Here is an 18,507-nt window from a genome sequence, read left to right as displayed (position 1 = left end):
ACTTTTTCACTTGCCAAGATATCTCCACGAAATTTGGCATATTATAAGAAGGGTATTGTAGTTTCAGTTCAGCCGAAGTTCACATATTTCTTGTTTTTAATTTGGTTTAACATACATTTTAGGTGTTTTTTAATTATTTGAAAATGTTAATCTACAAGTATTTGGCATAATTTCAATTTCATGCATTTTGAAAGTAATCTTTGGCATTTAATAAATAATCAAAAATATAGAAAGACTAATTACGGAACGTACAAGAAAATTTTATTTGCCTAATTTTATGCAAATGCATGTAATTTTTTGTCTGTGACTGCAAGTAAGTACATATGTAATGAAAACTGAATTCTGCCCATTTGGTATGAAAAAGAAATATTTTATATATTATGTATGAAATAAGTATATAATAATATGTACGTTTTTGACACGGAAAATAAAATTTTTGATCAGATCAAAAAATTGGTAGGTCCTTGTATGGAGGACGATATACGAAACATCCAGGAAGAATTTTGAAAATTCGGGATCGAGTAATTTTTCTTTAAGTTTTGTGAAAAACTCTTTGAAATATTAACTCATGGACTGAATGAACTAAGCGGCTACATTTTAGAAGGACATAACGCAAAAACTATTTGAAATATCTAAACTATTTTTATATTATTAAAACTCAATAATCCCTCTTCCTTCGTAATTGGTAGGTTATTAACTGCCAGCGATGCACATAAGTATCTATATATGTATACATATATATACATATATATATATACCTAGAACCATAAACTTAGCGACAATATGATCAGCGTTATGTGCTGTGGCCACATGCACGCCGCAGAGTGCAGCTGCGCCTCACGGGAGCAACGGTACATCAAGTAACGTGATTACGAGTTTTATTGTGCTCTGCGTCGTTGGTTGTAAATACTTGATTATTCCTGTTAACAATATTTTATTCAACTGTAATTCTACTTTTGTTTCATTCGGTTATAAACAGCGATTTTCGTGTTTATTTGCAACTTTGCTGCAATCACTTATTCACTTGGCAGCACACATAGCGCACTTTCCAACGGATTTTGCATGTGCACTTGCCATACATGTCCGTATGTAAGCGGGCGTACATTTTAGTATGTTGTTTCAATTTTAATTATTTTAATGAAAGTTTTAATTGCGTAACGGCAACGCGTTTGTAATGAGTTTCTTGTTATTCCAACTCCTGGCTTCCCTCTCCGTTGCCACGCAATGTAGCCAAATGTGGATGTATTGAAGGGCGGGCGAGTCTGAGCGCGTCTGCACACACACAAGCTCGTTGTCGGCGATTGCTCTTGGCCATTAAAAGGCGAATGTGTCGGTGCAGTGTGTAGTTAACGGTTGCGTGGTTCCGGCACTAGTTAAATTAGCGTTTCAATGCCCGGGTGTGTGGCACACGCGCAGCGCTTGATGCTGGCTTAGTAGCTAGCGCTCACTTTATAACAATTTAAGTGACAGCGCATAAATTAACAGCGGCTTTTACGCATTTACAGAAATTCATTCTCATTACACTCACTTGAAAGCCCAAACGGCCTAACCAAACTGGTCGTCAAATCGAAATTGTATCACAGTCGAAGTCGCTAAAAAGTGCGCGAACCGGCAACTCCATTCTAATAAAGAGCTTTGCCTATGCCCCGAGCTCACACTTCATCTTCTGCTGCTCGCTGCTCTTTGCTGTTTTGCGAAATTTAATTAATTTCCTTTGTTGTACAACCAGCTAAGTGTGTGAAACTGCTTGCGTCAAATGCAAGGTTTCCAGGTTGCATTTTAGAGTCACAACGGCGGCGTAGCTATCTCCGAATGCAATAAAACAAAGATTTTAATTAAACGAGACAAAAAACACAAATACAATACCGACAAAAGGTGCACATTTTTCGTACAATTAGTAGGTTGCTAAAACACAAATAAAATAGACCTTGAGCTGCATCGCAAAACTGTTGTCTAATCCGATGGTAGGACACGCGCCGGCATTTCCGCACGCAGCAAAGGAGGAAATCCACATCGTTTAAATAATTTAACTACAAATTTAAAAGTCATTAATTCATTAATGTTAATTAATGCAAACTGGCAGCACTGCTTAAACGCAATTGCTAATTAGTTACACGTAATATTTCCTTTGCCAAATTGGCTTCGTAGCGCACGGCAAGTGGCCGCCGCTGCAGGAGTTGCAAATTGAAGGCACAAGGTCATCATGTTGGCGCAGCTTCAGGTTGACTAATTTGGTAAAATTGGCGAGAATTAGAAGCCATGGGTAAAAACAATCCACAATGAAGGTGGAGGTGCATCATTTTCTCTTTAATTTATTTGAAGAGGTGACAATGCCAAACCAAAAAGTCAATAATAGGAGTTAGTGAAAAATTATGTGAAATGGGAGATCTAGTGTGACAGCTTAAAAAGGCGATTTGTGGGGATTCAAAAAATTTAATATATATTAATTGGTTTTTAAAGCAGTATTTATACATATTTTAAAAGTGCACAGTAAAGATTTCGAATAAAAAAAAATTTTTTTCGAGTAACATGCGGTCTTCAATGGCTCTAAATAAGCCTTTCTCTGCTGCAGTAATCCTGAGCCTTCTTCGTGGCTGAACGTAAAAAAATTCTCGATTAGACGCCCGATTTTCGAGTGGTTTTGTCAATTGATAAAAAAGCATTTAATATTTACTTTATATTTCATTTGTGTGTTTGAATAGTGCACAAAGTTATGCGTTCTTGAAGAAGAGGCTGAAAAATCCGTGTCTCAACGCCATGATTTTTATCTTTGTGCTCATCTGAAAAATAAAACACACCCTTTTAAGAAAGTATCGGGTATTCTTCATTTCCCCCTCTCATGTCCCGCTTATATGGAAGACAGGTAAATTTTTATTCCTGGCTTGGTACAACTGTCCTTAATTATGATGCCAAAAATTAGCGCGATCTGTCAACCAGTGTGTTTACAGCACCTGTTTATGTCAGTCGACCTTAGTAGTGTTTGTCGAATTTAAAAATTTAAATCAACGTATTTGTATGTAGATTTGGCCAAACACTCAATAAATATCATTGATCGAGCACCGTATTCACCTGATATGGCCCCCTGAGACTTCTACCTTTCTCCACACTGAAATATCCACTTCGGAGAACACGCTTCGACTCAATTGAAGACATCAAAAGTTCAAATGTCGCTATCTCAAGAAGCTGCAAATATTTTTTCATAAAATGATGAAATGATGTGGTGACCACATCAAAAAAATTAGTTTCGAGAATACACCTTTTAAGCTTCGTCCACAGCTCAAGGCGATCCAGCTGTCACGACACTCAAACGTCTATAACTTCGAAAATAATTAGGCTGTTCACGATAAGGTGGTTATCGGGTTATGTGGTTATGTGATTAAGTAAACAACAACAAAATGCGGTATGACAAAATAACCAACTTTGACCAACCCAGGCCTTTGTTTACAGATTATGTGGTTGTTTGCTTATTTCCAGTATTAGAAAGTCGTTGGAATTTTACTAAATAGCAGCACAAAAAATAAATAAAACTAAGCGAATGGCATTTCCATTTAGATTTTCTTATTGGAAAATCTGCTATTAACAACTGTTTTTTGTTTACAATCAGCAAATTAAAACCGAAATAAAAAGCATCAAAAGGAATCACAAAGCATCAAAAAATAGGAGATGAGCGAATTGGCATTTGCTGACGCCCAGCATTTGTAAAAATCTCCATCGTCAAAGCAACAGAACATTTTCTCGCCAATGAATAGATTTCGGAACATGGAGTTCATCTCCCCGTCTACTACAGATGATTAAAGTTATATCCTCAGCAGTTCTTCTAATACTTCATCCATTGCATTGTGACACTGTTCAGGGCGCAAGATGTCTGCACATTTTTTGAACCCTTAAAATTCGGATTATTTAATAAACACACACCTTCAAAAAAGTCCATTTCCTGAATAGCAGAACTTATTTTAAATTCGATTATTTTGCTTTTTAAACTTTGTTTAGGCATTTTATAAGTATGAATTTCATTGAACTAAAATTGTAAACAGTGAACAGCTGTTTGTGTAAAAATAAGCAAATAACCATATATAGGATGTTCACGGAGCATATAGGCTATTTTTAATCTAATAATCACATAACCCGACAACCACCTTACCGTGAACAGCCAAAATTTAATTTTGCAAAATCTTTTCAGGGTGCTATTTTTGAACTCTAAGTTATGTAATCATGAACAAAAAATTTATTTTTTTTTTCTAGAATAGAACACGCCTTTAAGTTGATTTTTAGCCAAAATTTTGGTCGTTTTAGTCTGCAAAAATTCTATTAACAACTGGTAAGTTATTGTACGGAGATCCATTTACAAAATATGAAACCCAATTTAATAATAAGGCGTCTTCGTCTCCGAGTTATCACTCAAGCTAATACGAAAAATGCTATTTCGAGCAAAACGCGTTTGAAGAAAACCTGATTGAGCTGTTTGAACTGAGCGGCTACATCTTAGAAGACTTTAACTCAAAAACTGTTTGAGATTTCAACTTAAAGTTTAAGATATAACATAGCGAGGAATATTTTTTTACATTTACACATGGTGTGTCCTAAATGTGGATTGCCTTTAGTAGGGTATGTTGAATTTTCGCTTTCTCTAAATTAATTTCGGACAAATTAAAGTATCGGGTGATTTTTTAAGAGCTTGATAACTTTTTTTAAAAAAAAAACGCATAAAATTTGCAAAATCTCATCGGTTCTTTATTTGAAACGTTAGATTGGTTCATGACATTTACTTTTTGAAGATAATTTCATTTAAATGTTGACCGCGGCTGCGTCTTAGGTGGTCCATTCGGAAAGTCCAATTTTGGGCAACTTTTTCGAGCATTTCGGCCGGAATAGCCCGAATTTCTTCGGAAATGTTGTCTTCCAAAGCTGGAATAGTTGCTGGCTTATTTCTGTAGACTTTAGACTTGACGTAGCCTCACAAAAAATAGTCTAAAGGCGTTAAATCGCATGATCTTGGTGGCCAACTTACGGGTCCATTTCTTGAGATGAATTGTTCTCCGAAGTTTTCCCTCAAAATGGCCATAGAATCGCGAGCTGTGTGGCATGTAGCGCCATCTTGTTGAAACCACATGTCAACCAAGTTCAGTTCTTCCATTTTTGGCAACAAAAAGTTTGTTAGCATCGAACGATAGCGATCGCCATTCACCGTAACGTTGCGTCCAACAGCATCTTTGAAAAAATACGGTCCAATGATTCCACCAGCGTACAAACCACACCAAACAGTGCATTTTTCGGGATGCATGGGCGGTTCTTGAACGGCTTCTGGTTGCTCTTCACCCCAAATGCGGCAATTTTGCTTATTTACGTAGCCATTCAACCAGAAATGAGCCTCATCGCTGAACAAAATTTGTCGATAAAAAAGCGGATTTTCTGCCAACTTTTCTAGGGCCCATTCACTGAAAATTCGACGTTGTGGCAGATCGTTCGGCTTCAGTTCTTGCACGAGCTGTATTTTATACGGTTTTACACCAAGATCTTTGCGTAAAATCTTCCATGTGGTCGAATAACACAAACCCAATTGCTGCGAACGGTCTTCAGCCACACTCTCAGAAACAGACGCAATATTCTCTTCTGTACGCACTGTACGCATTCGTGTGGTTGGTTTAATGTCCAATAAAGTAAACTGAGTGCGAAACTTGGTCACAATCGCATTAATTGTTTGCTCACTTGGTCGATTATGTAGACCATAAATCGGACGTAAAGCGCGAAACACATTTCGAACCGAACACTGATTTTGGTAATAAAATTCAATGATTTGCAAGCGTTGCTCGTTAGTAAGTCTATTCATGATGAAATGTCAAAGCATACTGAGCATCTTTCTCTTTGACACCATGTCTGAAATCCCACGTGATCTGTCAAATACTAATGCATGAAAATCCTAACCTCAAAAAAATCACCCGATATTTAGTTCAATACAAATTTTTAGCAATTCTTTAAGTTAATCAACAATTTTCTTACTGAGGAAGAGCTAAGTTCTGGTGTGACCGAAGATTTCATATTTTTGTAACTCGCCTGGATCAAAGCCTGGGAAGCACTTTCAGATGCAGAATGTTAGTTAACAAGTTTGGGGTCTAAGTAAGCCTTATTTTATCCATTTTAGACACAAAAATTCAACATGATTAGAATACAAACGCTCTCTCAATTTCATTGAGATATCTGATATAAAGTCAACTGGATGGTTGAAAATCTTAGGTATATGGAGGCTTATCTCACGGATTGACTAAAATTTTCGGCAAAAAGTCGACCATTCGCACTGGGGTTCACATATTCGGTATATGGAGATTTGAACAGTTATGGTATGATCTTGATGATTTTTAGACTCGAGATGGCATGCCTCAAAGACACTATTTGTGGAAAGTTTGATCCAAATATATTCATTGGTGTTTTATTTGTGTACTGGAAAGTGAAGGAATCATTTGGAATTTAAAATTTTGTTATATAAAAGTGTAGTTGTTGTCCGATTGTAATATTTAGCAAAGTCGTTATATGAGATAATTATAAATTGTTTTCATTCATATTCACATTGTCGATAGGGGTTTTATAATCTTTGTTCTTTTCGAAATTGGTTATTGTAGCTTCAGTGGCTTATGAGATATGGACATAAAACTTATTAAAGGGTGCTTAGTTATGGCATTTTATAGGTTTTTGATTAATGGCGTCTTGTGGGCGTGGCAGAGGTTTAATTCCCATGTTCCAAGTTTCGTTGAGATATGTACATATGTTAATTTTTACTCAAATTTTATTTTCACCGACGGACAGACATACAGTCACGCGGATTTCAACTCGTCTCGCCATCCTGATCTTTTCATATACATATATCTATCTCGAATAATTTTAGGTGATTCAAACAACCGTTAAAAACCAAACAGTACAGTACTTAACATTTGAAAAATTATATAACCAAAATCAAGCCATATCTTCGGCGGCCAACAAAGTCTAAAAAGTGTAGCGAACCCTCCGCACCAATAAACCGCAAATTGCAACAGTGAGTAGATGAAGTGCAACCGCAAGGAGACAAAAAAAAATTGTGCACATATGTACATATGCAAAGCACACATACATACACACAAATGTCTGTGACCACATCTTCGCTATACTTGCCACATTATCGGCAGCTATTTATCTTTATACTGCTGCATGCTAGACGGGCTGCTTGTATGTGTGTATATGTATTTAATAAGTGCTGCACTTAGTGTAAAGGCAATGGCATGGAAGATTGGCAACAGCAACACATCTTGTGGCAAGCAGGAAGTCGCTCGGCTGAGCGAGAAAAGATCAGATGCAGTGAAAAGGCAGATTGCTGCCTGCCTGTGGTGGCATCCTTCGAAGTGTCTTCCACTGTGTGCATGCTGCAGCAAAGCGTCAATTTCGCTCTTTATTGTGTTATAGAGTGTATCTCTATATGTACGCATATATTTCTGCATACAAGTATAAATATTGTTGTTTACTGCCGCTCGGCGTCTGCACGAGGCAGTGCCAACTATCTAGCTACAACTGCACTTTATTTGGTTTTTTTTTTTTTTGTTATTGTGAGTGCTGTTTGCCTGGTCCTCGCATTCTGCCGCTGCAACTTCAATACTACGGTCACTCTTTGTGGTCAGCGTTGATATGTTGACATCGCCGCTTTTTTCTCTCACTCAACTGCAACACAGCCGATGAATAAAGTAGCAAATGATATGAGAATAGGCAATAAAACGGTAAATATGCGATAAACAAATGTTATCTCGTTTGAGATGCAGATAGTTCGAATTGATTTGAAGAAGCGGAAGTTCTGCGGATATACGGTGGTTTTTGGAGAGGACTGCTGAAAAAATCGATTTTGAATTTCATATATTCCAAAAACCTTTAATGAAAACTCTGGTTACTTCTGTTGTTATAAGCTCTTTAAGTGGGTAGTTAGGATGGCTAGCATTTAGCTTCATAGCAAAATTTATTTTTAAATAAAAGCGTCATACAAGTTTTTTTTTTTAAATAAAACATAAACGGAACGATGAAGTCCAGCCGCTGAACCCAATTTGCGACAGTATTCAAGCATAAATCGGCCGATACTGTTGCAATTTCACGTTCTATATTTGTACGAAGTTCATCACAGACTATAGACAGGAATAGTCTAACGGCGTCAAATCGCGGCCAATTGACTGGTCCATTTCGTGAGATAACACGTTCACCAAACTTGGTTTTTAATAAATCGATTGTGACATCTGCTCAGTAGCTCGTGGCGCCATCATGTCGGAACCACATATTGTCTAAGTCCATATCCGATTCGGGCCAAAAATATTCGGTTATCGTTGAGCGGTAGCGATTCCCATTCACAGTAACGTGCCAGTCTTGATCATCACGGAAGAAGTGCGTCCCAATTACTCCGCCGGCTCATTAACCGCACCAAACCGTAAGTTTTTCGGAATGGTGACTCATGGAGTGCGTGTGGATGGCTGCCTGACCAATAACGCATATTTTGCTTATTGACGAAACCATTCAGCCAAAAATAAGCCTCATGGTTGAAGATGATTTTTCGATGAAAATCGGGATAATTTCCAAGTTGTTGCTCAGCACATTTCACAAAGATACTGCGATTCTGGTGGTCAAGCGGCTTCAGTTCCGGCATGAGTTTGATCTTGTAAGAATGTAGGCAAAGATCTTTTCGCAAAATTCGACACAACGATGTCAGAGATGCCCAACGCTTTACCGAGGCTTATAACAAGTGTATAATTAATTCATTCATTCAGTCTGTCTCTTTTAGCTTAGGAGCCAAAGAGTTTTAATAAAATATGTAGAAATATAGTTTCTTTTGTCAGTCCAGTCAGTTAAATTTGATCAGATGGTATATGCCGCTAACAAATTTTATTATTAATCATTTCTTTAATGCTAATGACAACGCCAATAATACTTATACCCAAAAAGAAACATCAGAGATCCTGTAAAGTATATTTATGTATAAATGATCAGTGTGACGAACTGAGTCTATTTAGTCATCTTCGTCCGTCTGTCTATCTCTCCATCCGTCCGTCCGCCTGTCCATCTGTCCGTCCGTATGTCCATCTGTCCGTCCGTCTGTTCATCCGTCCGTCCTGTATATATGCAAATAGTCCCTCAGTTTTTGAGATATCAATCTGTAATTTTCTCACAAAGAAGCTGCTCATTTGTCGGAACTGCAGACATTGGAGCACCATACAATACAGCTGCCATATAAACTGAATAATCGGAATCAAGTGCTTGTATGGAGAACGTGTTCAGTTGACGAGATGACTTCATTCAAAGTTATCCAAAGAAATGTTTCAATTGGTATTTCTATAAAATATAGATGCCATACAAACTGACCAACTAAATTTCTTGTAAGGAGTATTTTTTATTTGCGGTGGGTATTATAGTTTCGGCGCAACCGAAGCTCACCCTTTTTTGTTTTCAAATAGTTTATAAGAACCTCGTTCACTTTCGTCTAATACCGTACTACCATCCTTTAATTAGCTCACATCAGCTTATAAATCGTCTGCTGGAAATGCTAATGCACAGAATGGCCAGTAAATCACAACCATATCTAACTTTTATTACCCTCCGCGATATTTCAAACACACAATTCTCACACCAATTTGTTTTGCTCGAATATCCAAAGCTCATAACCAAAACTATATATTCTATGACTATCTTCGCACAGTTTAAGCAACTGTTTCAGTATTTTCTCTTGTTTAAGACGCTGCCTTGTAGTTGCCGAGTATAAATTAACGCTTACAAAGATACCATGCTATGTACCATGAATGTACATATGTATGTATGCAAGTGTAAATAAATCTTTATGCCGCTGGCGAGAATTGTAAATAAGGAAAAATGCTGGTGTAAAGAGAAGTCTTAACAGAAAGAAATAGTAGCAAGACTACGAGCAACTTAAATCCTCATTTTAATTATATTTCCACTGTAGCCATTTAAATCACACTTACACATTTACACTTCGCTAGGCACGCAACCACACACACACACCCAATAACTACATGTACTAAGCAATAGTTTGGCTGTCTTTGTGCTGGGCCATTTTAGCGGCGCACAGCCCAGTGGCCCTCAAGCGCCTTCAGCGACAAAATACACAAACTGCCAGCAGCAGACAACGCATTACGCTCATCCAAAGCTGTGCATGTGTATACAGCGCCTGTAAGTATGTTTGAGTTTGTCACACACACGGGCGCGCACTTACATGGCGGGTGTTTGTAGGTTCGGGCGCTTATTTTCGTCCATATTTACACTCACTTTGTTGACGGTTTTAAACACATTTAGCCCGTTCGTTCGCCACGCTGGCGCAGCAAGCAAAAGTAAGCAAGAAAATAAGTAGCAAAATGAAAGCATAAAACCCCATTGTGGCGACACGAATGTGCATTACCCAAAAATGTTCAGCAGCAAATAACGGTTGGCGCTTCGATAGCTTCCCATGCCGCGCCGCCACGCCGCCATAGGTGGCTTGTAGTTGCCAAATTTGGCATTAAGATGACTGCCAAAACAAGCAAACAATAAAAAATTTGTGTTGAAACTAAAACCAAAAAGCAGAAAAGTGTTGCAAAAAGCACGACAAAAGAAGAAATTACATTGCGAGCAAGACTACTTTTGCCATTGGCAGCGGCATCCTGCAAGTGTAGTACAATGCACACAATAACTCGAGCTTACATAGAGCTGGAGTGTTTGTGCCATGTGCATGTGTGTGTGTGTGCTAGTAAATGAGTATATAAATGCGCACTCATTAAGCGCAGCGTGAACTTACAAACAAACAATTGACAATGAGTAGACAAATGAGCGCTCGGAAACTACAAACCCACTAAAATTAGTGATAAAAAATGAATAAGAAAGACGAAAAATTGTATGCGACGGGAATGGCGAATATCGTGGAGCGTGGCAAATGGAAGTACAAATGTCTCAGAAAACTTATCCGTTCCGGCCTTGTTGCCATACCCACCGAGCGGACCTGCTTTCGTACATACATAGGTACACACGCACGTTTGTGAGTTTTAAATACTCCGGGGCTAAAGTGGAGTCGTGGTGTAATGCTCTGCGGCCCCACCACTGCCTTTTTAGCCTAATGAGCGTTAAACTGTAGCTATGGAACACAACAACAACACTAGATAAATGTTGCAATATGGCTGGGAACAGGCGGATAAGCAAACACAGCAATTACAAAGTTGGCACATTCCTGCCATTCGCTGCCAAAAAGGAACAAATTTTTAATATAAAAAAAATTCAATTTATTAAAGTGAGAGATGCCAAAGAAAGTCTGCAGGCTTTTTGAAGTAGCTCCCAACTGGAGCAGACACCAACCACCAGACTGTTCGGTATCTCAAAAGGCGTTTTATGCCTAAATTACTCACTGGATTGGATCCAGCTTTAAACAAAAAATCGTCGTGAGTGTTTCTTCAGTTCCAATCAATTGAGTAAAGCTCTTATATAACCGGGTTTCACTTTTATTTTGTTGCTCAAAGCATTTTTATTGCAAAGATATTTGTCATGTCAGCGGCGCTCAACAATACGTTTGCGTTTAAGCGTGAAGTTTAAAATTGATTTCTTTAGCCAAGAGCTGGCGTTTTTTGACGTGGGCGTATGAGCAATATTGGTATGTGCACATTCTCATACATATCATGTATACATATGTATGTATGTGTGTACTGTAGTATTCGCTTACTTAGGGGCGCTGCTGTTGTAAGGAGAAAAAACTCAGACAATAAAAGCAACTGTCAAAATATAATCAGAAGCAATATCCGGCGTGCCTTCTCATAGGGATGAGTGAAATGAAAAATGATAAATATTCCAGCCTCGGGCATTTTTTGCTATTTTTCGCATAGAACGATAAACAAAATTAAAATTTCGCTGCCACCGCAATGTTTAAAGGTGCGACAGAGACTTTGTGGAGCTCGGATCCCGATGCTCCGATGCTGATAATCGTGACACGTCGCAGAGGTTAATACTAAATTTCGGAATGTATATTCTTAGAAAATGAGAATTCTAAAAAAATTCTATTTTAAAATTATTTAAATTTCCGAAGTGGCTCATACCATATATTGTTGGAAAGGTGTGATTTTAAGCTTCATTTATCCAAAACAAATTAAATTCGGGGATGTTGAAAAACAAGTACAGGTGGTTAAAAATGAGTGAAAATAATGAAGAAATTCGCTATATTTTGAAATTTTTGTGTAAAATAGGGAAGAATGCCACGCAAGCCACCAATGAAATTTGTGAAGTTTACGGAGACGATGCTGTATGGTTCGTGTAGCACAACAATAATAGTTCGCTCGCTTCCGATCTGAAAATTTCGAAATTTCGATTTAATCAATAATTGCCTTTCCACTTGATTTTTGTAGCATTACAAATTGATTAAAAGGGATATTGCGGTTTTGTAATACTCAGAAGAGAGAATGGACTTCATAAACATAAAATTTATAATTCAGTAACTATCAGGCTTACAAAAAAAAATCACCGTTTTCCCATAGATAGCGCTGGCATTGACAATCGGTGAATAAATAAGTTCAGAAACATTAAATAGCCAGCTGGCATTAGTCAAGAACTCTACCAAAACTCTTTTGGTTATGATTATGTGCTTTGTTTTGTTTGTGCATAAAAATGGCGAAATTCGAGCCGAGCAAGAATCATTTGCGGAGAGTGTTGCTTTTTATCAATGAAACAACGTGTCAGGAATGGTTTCATAAGTTCAAAAATGGCAAATATGACGTGAAAGACAAAGGACGTCTGATGCTGTGAATGTATTTGGTGGGACCAGCCCGGCGTATTTTACTATGAATTCTTGCAATCAAGAGAAACCATTAATGGAGTTCTCTACCGAACCCACCGAATAAGTTTTGAGTCGAGCGTTGAAGGAAAAACGCCCGCTCGGAAAGAAACGGCAAGATAATTCTTCCACATGATACCGCTCACAGACATGCTTCCAAGGTCAAAATGGAACATCCTACCCTACCTACCGCCGTATTCTTCTGACATCGCCTCTTCTAATATCTAGTTATTCCGATTGATGACGCATGACCTGGCCGAAGGGTTGCTTTCGTTCTTACAAAGTAGCCAAATAGATGGGAAAAAGTTACGGCTAGCGATGGAAAATATTTTGGTGAATGAGTCAAATCAAGTAAAAATATCGGCTTTCGATTTATACGTCTGCTAGTTATGCAAGGATTGTACAAAAATGCCGTTCAAAACTATTGAAAAGGCAGTCTTCGATTCTAATCTGATATTAATTTTGAATTATTTGTCTTGAGTTTGGTTTCGAGCGCGCTTGGTTCCTCCTTACTTGTTTTCCATTGTTTTACACACGAACGCATTTCAATTTGCTACTTCCAAACACCGCCGCTTAATGTTGTGTCACATCACCGAATCAAAAGGACATGTCTCTGACGCCTTAGACCACTTCTAAACTGCGACATTGTCATCTTCCGTAGAATTCCTGCGAACACAAACGCCTGCATAACTACAGAAACTTCTTCGCTACAAGCTTAGAAAATATATATACAAAAATGGTGTGTTTATTTGTACGTACATATCTATGCTTATAGACACATAACCCTCGCCACGCTGCAAATCCACGACGCTCTCTACAGGCAGCTTTTCTTTTCAAGGAAGCGTGAAATTGGGTAGGTGCTAGCCATGGCGCTGAAGACACATCGGCACATACGCTACAATATTTATAAACGGTTTTATTTTAACTCCTAGGCGTTTGTATATAGACGCGGCAGCAGAGAACGCAAGTGCGTAAGAATTCCACTCTGATCCTTGCTATGGCGAACAGCAAACATTTTCCGTCAACTTCTGCACACACATGCATACATAGGTATGCGCACACACTTGTCGAACAACGATTAAGCACACATGCTTAGACACTTCATACACATACACGCATACATATATGTGGAATTGTTTTCACTAAGCGGCACACACTCACAGCTTTGTTTACTCGGCATTTTGCGGATGAAAGGATGTGCGTAAACGGCAAAAATATCACTAAATCACAATTTTACTCATTTCAATAATTCGCTTTGGTTTTTTCCTTATAACAACGCACACAAGTGATGCACACACTCACCCGCACATTTACATATAGGATTACAAGCGCGCACACGCTGTACAAAGTTTGCCTGTGTTGCCACACATCTTTTTCACTTATCAAGCCGGTTGATATTTTGAAAAGGGTTCGCCTTACTTCGTCTGCGATGACTTCAAGAAAAATTACTCCCTTCATAGGGCAAAAAAAAAAAGAAAACAAAACGCCAAGGTGTGGGAAGGTGCTCGAGCGTAAGTGCTTATACATATGCAGTTAGCTACTAAGGCATAAACAATTCTAAATATTTCATATGTGCTTACATATTCGATAATTTCAAACTACTTTATATGCGAGCCATAAATTTCACAGAGCATAGAGCTAACAGAACAGGGTGGTTCAAAAGTAAAGTTGTAGCAAAATCAAAAGAAGCGACTCGCCACTTGTTCTTGACAAATCACAGCTGTACAAAAGCAAAACAGTTTCTGTAGTTCTGGGCATATTAGAAAGTTTTGATGTTTTCGAATCCACAGATTCCATCCTACCAATCACATTGTGTCGTACATATAGTGCTGGAAAGGTGAGATTTTAAGCTTCACTTAACAAAAAAAAAAATGATTCTCATTCTTCGGTTTAGGAAATTTTTCTTTTATTTTCTAGCTACCCAAAACTAGCAAGAAGCGGCCTCTAATAGCACAGTCACAAAAGAACTGCAAACCCGAAATATCGGCTTATTAGCAATCAAATTTATTTATCCTACCATAAGTGAGCAAAATTTTAACGTCAGCCCTCCGTCTCCTCAGCAAAAATATACTAAAAATCATGCGGAAGGTTTTAAGGTTTTACTATAAATCACACGATATCTACACTTATAGTCCACAAAATGCCCTGTTTTAATCAATGAAAATTTTGCTTTCTTTTCAAAAGTAATTCGTTTGTTCTCAAAAACAATGGTGTCGCAAATTCCCAGTAATCGGTACAGTCTACCAGTGGATGTTTATGGGAGGGTGAAACATCTACGTCAAAGTTGTTTTCTCACAATGGACTCGGTGATTTAATACGTCAGCAATTAAGGAACAATAAAGCAAGTTTGGAATGATAAAGAAATTATGGAGGAGGAAGAATATTGTTTTACCTTTACGGTATGATACACTGGGAGAGGTATTGACAGGCCTCACTGTGTCTATTAAAATTCGCATCAAGCGCAGGCATCAAAAAGGATGACTACTCCTCTTAGGCCTAGCAACTGAACTCCATCTGGTATCGCAAAGGAGCAAAGATTAACCTAACCATATAGGCTGGCAACTTTCAGATTATAGCATCAAATATGAGACCTCTAAAGACATTCTCAATTCAATTGCCACCGATCATTCAAAAATCACTTTATTTGACAGACATTGAAAATTACTGTAATTTTTGTTTTGAAATTAGATTTTAAAGTTTACTTTTATAGTTGGGGTTTAATACGTGAGAGATAAAAGAAATACGCACAGAAATTATATAAAAGCAAACATTTACAAAAAATCCTTAGTTTTGTTGTAGGAGAAACTGAAATTTAGTATCCACAAGTCAGACCCGGTATTATAAGTGATAAGTTCATGAAAGGCACTTTATTGAAATAAAATAAATATTTTGACATTTGTCTCTCTGTTTTCTGGAATGACAAAAACCAAAAAATTTATCGGCTATTTTGTTTCACATTTTTTGATTTTTATATGTTTGTAAAATGTTTAAGTTTTGTTTTGAAAATAAGTAATTAAAAATGAAAGCAAATCTCACCAAAGCATTAATAGAATTGTGAGCACAGTCATATACAAAATAATTCAATATCTTTGTTTTCTTATTAAGAAAAATCTATCATACAATTTTTTTAAAAATTTTTAATAAGCATTGATTAACTGATAATTGAGAAAATTTAGAGAAATTTGAAAAATCTCATATAGCAATACTTGATAATTATCTTTTGGTTAACCCTGTATAGCATGTTGTTTGTTTTTGTTGTATTGCATATTTGTAGGCGCTAAAGCAGATATAGCCATTGGGTTAACCAATAACAGTTCATGCGTTAAAAGAATACGCGTTTATAAAATTAAGGTGCTGTTAGAGGAAAGAAAGCGTAAGACTTTTACTGGTGCCTTAAGTGCCTATTAGGACTAGTCTATGCATTTATTATGTGCAAAACATTGTCGAAGTATAATCTGTAATATCTTTACAACTCTACTCATTTTAGAAGACATCCGATTGCGCTTCAAATACTTGAAATATCATACAAGCAAGTGTGAACCAATTGGAGACAATTATTTACCTAATTTATTTGCTGAACAGTAGTTAAAAATTAGTTGGCCTTAAACTGTAAATAAACTAATATTTTTTTCAACAATAATGAAAAACTACCATATTTTTTGGCAGTATGTAACGGACTTCATATACGCTCCTAAATAATATTTTTCAGCTCGCTTTGTCTTCGCTTTAGTGTTCCTGCAGGCTATTTTTCTACAGGCTAATAAATATATGTATTTAGATTATTATATTGAATACATATGTATATGCATATCCATACAAATTTATGTACGCATATATATTTTACACTCTGACCTGGAAGGATGCTTCTGCTCTATGCTTGTTTACAAACCCTTTTTATACACTCTCGGTGCCTATGCTTTGGCAATGATTGAATGAAGAGTGTTGAATGGGGTTAATGTGTGAGTGCTTCATACGTTTGCACGATTTTTACGCTCGAATTTCTTTTATATAAGCACATTTTTTATTTTGCAATTTTTTATTTACTTTGCTATAATATTTCATGTTCTATTTTCCTTCCACATGGCCAACTCAATCAATTTAAAATGTGGGACTTTTTAAGTGTGCTATAATAATCATGCGATGATTTCAATCGTTGTGGTTGAAAAGGAAAAATGTTTAAAGCTGCTGATTGATACAGGAATAAAACTTATAGAAAATTATAAGGATTTGGATATTTTCGTTATATAGTATTAATAGATAATAAGCCTTCGACGTTTTGTCTATACAAGTAAACACACAATAATCTGCGCTTATATGCTTACTAATATTTTATAAAAATTATTCAGATTATATAATGTTCAAAAAAAATGTATAAAATCAAAAGTGTGATCTATAATTTTTACATTCTCTTGTCATTTTACAGAGCACTCATGTAACATGTGCAGAATTTAGACAGTAAAACCGCAAGTGAAGAATCAAATCAAATAACTCCGCCCATTTTCAACAGCTGTTAGCATCGATAATGCCGAAGGCCGCCAATTGAGCAAATATGTGTGAATAATGCTTGCCAACAAATTGTCTATAAAATCCTATATATAAACGAGCAGAACACATAAGTATAGGTACGAGCACATTCTAGGCCACTGAAGGGTAGTTAAAATATCAAAATGCCAGCGAGGCTACTAACGACAGAAGCTCATAAAGCACAGCACCGCTTTGCAACGCACAAACCTCTAAATTGGCATAAGGACAGAGCAAGTGGCATGCTGACATATTGTGTGAGCAAAGCATCTGCTATTTATGCGGGTGAAACATGGCTGAGATGGTGTTTGGTACTCACCTGTCTACTGATAGTCCCAGGTGAGTGTTGATTGAAAGTATAGCGAGTAGATACATATGTATATGCTTTACTTATTTTTTTGTGCAATACCTCATAGTGGGGGCTTTTATGAATATATGTTAATGTTATTTTACGATTTTTACTGCAGGCATGAAATCGTCATTTTCAGATTAAATATCTAATCGTGTTCGATCCATACTGAGACAAAAAAAAATATTTATAGTTTCCCTGATATGTGTCGGTCTTATATAGAGTACTTCCGTCTCTCTATCTGACTTATAAAATGAGTTGAACATTAAATATGATGTGACATGTTACCAAAAACGTACATTCAAATGTCGGGCCCTTTAAAATGAATTATTGAAAAATTAAGCATTGTATATTACCCGGACGGTATGAAAATTTCTCTGCCAATATTAACCATTTTAGTTGCATAATTTTTATGAGGCTTATCGCAATAAAAAACAATACAAATTCTGCCAAATTTTCGAATTTGGTCAGTAAAACTGCAGCCTATATTTGTTGCAATGAATAACACATATAAACTGTGTGTAAAAATAACAGTTTGTGTATGTCTATTTGGAATATGCCCCAAGGGATCTGACATTTGATAGGTATGCTCATACGTTTTTTTATATATACTAAACCACGCGTAAAATATTTTGTGTGCTTGGTGATTTTCAAACGCAAATTTGTTCGGTTATGCTCTATTGAGAATCCAAATAATAATACCTTTGTTTTTCAGATCGCTTTTCCGCGATTAATTTTTAGTTGCTGTGCAAATGCAATTTAATCCTTAAATTATTATAAAAATAAGAAAAAAACGTTAACTTTAGTTGCACTGAATATAGAATACCCAGCACAAATATTATAG

The 18,507-nt window shown here is 36.8% G+C and overlaps 1 protein-coding gene across 4 annotated transcripts in view; it reads left to right on the top strand.

Annotated features, from left to right (window-relative positions):
• Positions 1 to 18,507, top strand: part of LOC126766372 (uncharacterized) — a 277,536-nt gene that overhangs the window by 165,165 nt on the left and 93,864 nt on the right. For all 4 annotated transcript variants that reach the window (XM_050484176.1, XM_050484175.1, XM_050484177.1 and 1 more), the window contains one exon: positions 17,217 to 17,653. In XM_050484176.1, coding sequence (XP_050340133.1) covers positions 17,461 to 17,653 — 193 coding nt within the window. In that variant the 5' untranslated portion in view covers positions 17,217 to 17,460. The remainder of the gene's footprint in view (positions 1 to 17,216; positions 17,654 to 18,507) is intronic.

This window comes from Bactrocera neohumeralis, unplaced genomic scaffold, assembly GCF_024586455.1.
Source record: "Bactrocera neohumeralis isolate Rockhampton unplaced genomic scaffold, APGP_CSIRO_Bneo_wtdbg2-racon-allhic-juicebox.fasta_v2 ctg100, whole genome shotgun sequence".
Taxonomy (NCBI): Eukaryota; Metazoa; Arthropoda; class Insecta; order Diptera; family Tephritidae; genus Bactrocera; species Bactrocera neohumeralis.
Note: the sequence above shows the minus strand (reverse complement) of the source record. Positions and strands in the feature narration are given on the sequence as shown.